The sequence below is a fragment of the Dipodomys ordii genome, unplaced genomic scaffold, assembly GCF_000151885.1.
Source record: "Dipodomys ordii isolate 6190 unplaced genomic scaffold, Dord_2.0 Scaffold103, whole genome shotgun sequence".
Taxonomy (NCBI): domain Eukaryota; kingdom Metazoa; phylum Chordata; class Mammalia; order Rodentia; family Heteromyidae; genus Dipodomys; species Dipodomys ordii.
The window spans coordinates 932,899-934,772 of NW_012267319.1; the positions used below are offsets into that span (position 1 = coordinate 932,899).

Consider the following 1,874-nt stretch of genomic DNA (forward strand, 5'->3'; position numbering starts at 1 on the left):
AAGAAACTAGGAAGGATGCACTCCTGTTTTTGAACAAAGCGCTTATTTTTTAACTGATCTCATTTTATTATTATTATTATTATTATTGTGCATGTTTGGGTTTGAACTCAGGACCTGGTGTTTGGTAGGCAGGTACTCTCCCACTTGAGCCATACCTCCAGCCCTCTCTTTTTTCGTTATTCTTTATATAGTCTCATTTTGCCCAGCCTTGGGCTGCAATCCTTCTACCTCTACTTCCTATGTAGCTGGGGTTAGTGGCATGCACCCCCAATTCTGGCCAACAAAATGGTTATCCTGTGATAACAACAAACACGAATGTCCTGTGTCCCAGGGGAGGTTGTAGGATGGATTTTTAAAATTTAAATATCAATAGATTTCCCAATCCATTTGGGGTGCCCTTTTCTTCTCTCTCTAACTTCTCAAACAGTATATAGCAAAGGGCTCAGGGAAAGTAGTCAGGCATATATTTTCCCTTTCATGGTTGTTGCTTTTGCAGAAAAAAATGCAACAAGTTATGGGAAAAAAGGAACATCTAGAATGCAAATCCATTAAGGATACAAAGATATACAGATGTAACAAGCTTTACATTGTTGGAATGAAGACTTGGATGGATGGATTGGCTGATGTCACCAACATGTATTTGCCCCTCGGCTCTTTAATGAATGAATTACTGTACTGGGATTTGTGAATGAGGAAAGAACAAGGATTTCCAGTATGTGTCCAAGTGACACTGCAGCATCTCTCTAAAGAAGATGGCCTGATGAATGCAAATTATTTCTTCAGTGCCTAAACTGATACTGCCATTCGTTTCCACAGCGTACATGTAATTTCCAAATGCAGTTTCAGCATTTTCTGGACAGAGGGGAAGGCATCCTTGTGTGTGGTGGGGAGATGTGGTGGGGTGTGAAAGGGAGCCACTCCAATGGTAGTGAGATGTAATGCGTATACTCTAAGGTATTTGGGTAAATAAAACCCAGTGATTTCGTGCTCCATGTGGTGACTTGCATTTACATACTGAGCAAACAGCTTTCCCTCCGCAGATCACCCTGACAATTGCACTTCTATCTCTTCATGTAAGGGTCACGTGGGTTCCCAGAGCAGATCACATGTGCAGGAAGAGTAGTCTCCCATCCCCCCAGCCCCAAATACTGAAGTAACCAACCTGAATAACTTGAATGACCTGCCTGACTCCTTCCTGCTCCTTCCAAGGACTGGCGATCACTCAATCTCCATTAAATTCCCGAGTGGGCCACTAGGGGCGCCTGCTCTGCTCTGGGAGTCAACTCCCCACCAGGCCCAGAGTCCTTCCTAGCACAAGGTGTGTCCCGCAGACCAGCCAATCAAAGAACTTCTTACCTTTTGAGAATTTCCACACAATGGTGGGCACTGGATAGCCCTCGGCCGAGCAGTTGAGGATGACGGCCTTGCCGTAAATCCCATCCTGGTCCCGGGGTTGAACCACAAACTTGGGAGGAACTGAAAAGAGAAATATCACCCACCATTCAGGCAAGAGAATAGCAGCTCATCCCCAAACACAGGAACAGCAAGGTATCCTAAGACACGGAGCGAGGGAACACCACGCCCCTGGAGCTGCCCATAGGAGCCACTGTTCGGCAGCCTTGGTGTAGAGCCAAGGATAAGAGCCACAGGGAACACACAGTCTGCCGTGGAGTATAGCACTTTCCCCAGATAAAATGGCATCAGAAGGAGGATTGGTCCTCTGTTATTTTAAGCCCTGGGACATATATACAAGAGCTAAGGGAATCTTTTTTTCTTTTCCCTTCCTTCCTTCCTTCCTCCCTCCCTTCCTTCCTTCCTTCCTTCCTCCCTTCCTTCCTCCCTTCCTTCCTTCCTTCCTTCCTCCCTTCCTTCCT

General features: G+C 45.9%; 1 protein-coding gene across 1 annotated transcript in view; it reads right to left on the reverse strand.

Moving 5' to 3' along the window:
* Dscam (Down syndrome cell adhesion molecule) overlaps positions 1-1,874 on the reverse strand; it is a 365,413-nt gene that overhangs the window by 156,727 nt on the left and 206,812 nt on the right. Inside the window, exon 10 of the mRNA XM_013027340.1 lies at positions 1,357-1,476. Coding sequence (XP_012882794.1) covers positions 1,357-1,476 — 120 coding nt within the window. The remainder of the gene's footprint in view (positions 1-1,356; positions 1,477-1,874) is intronic.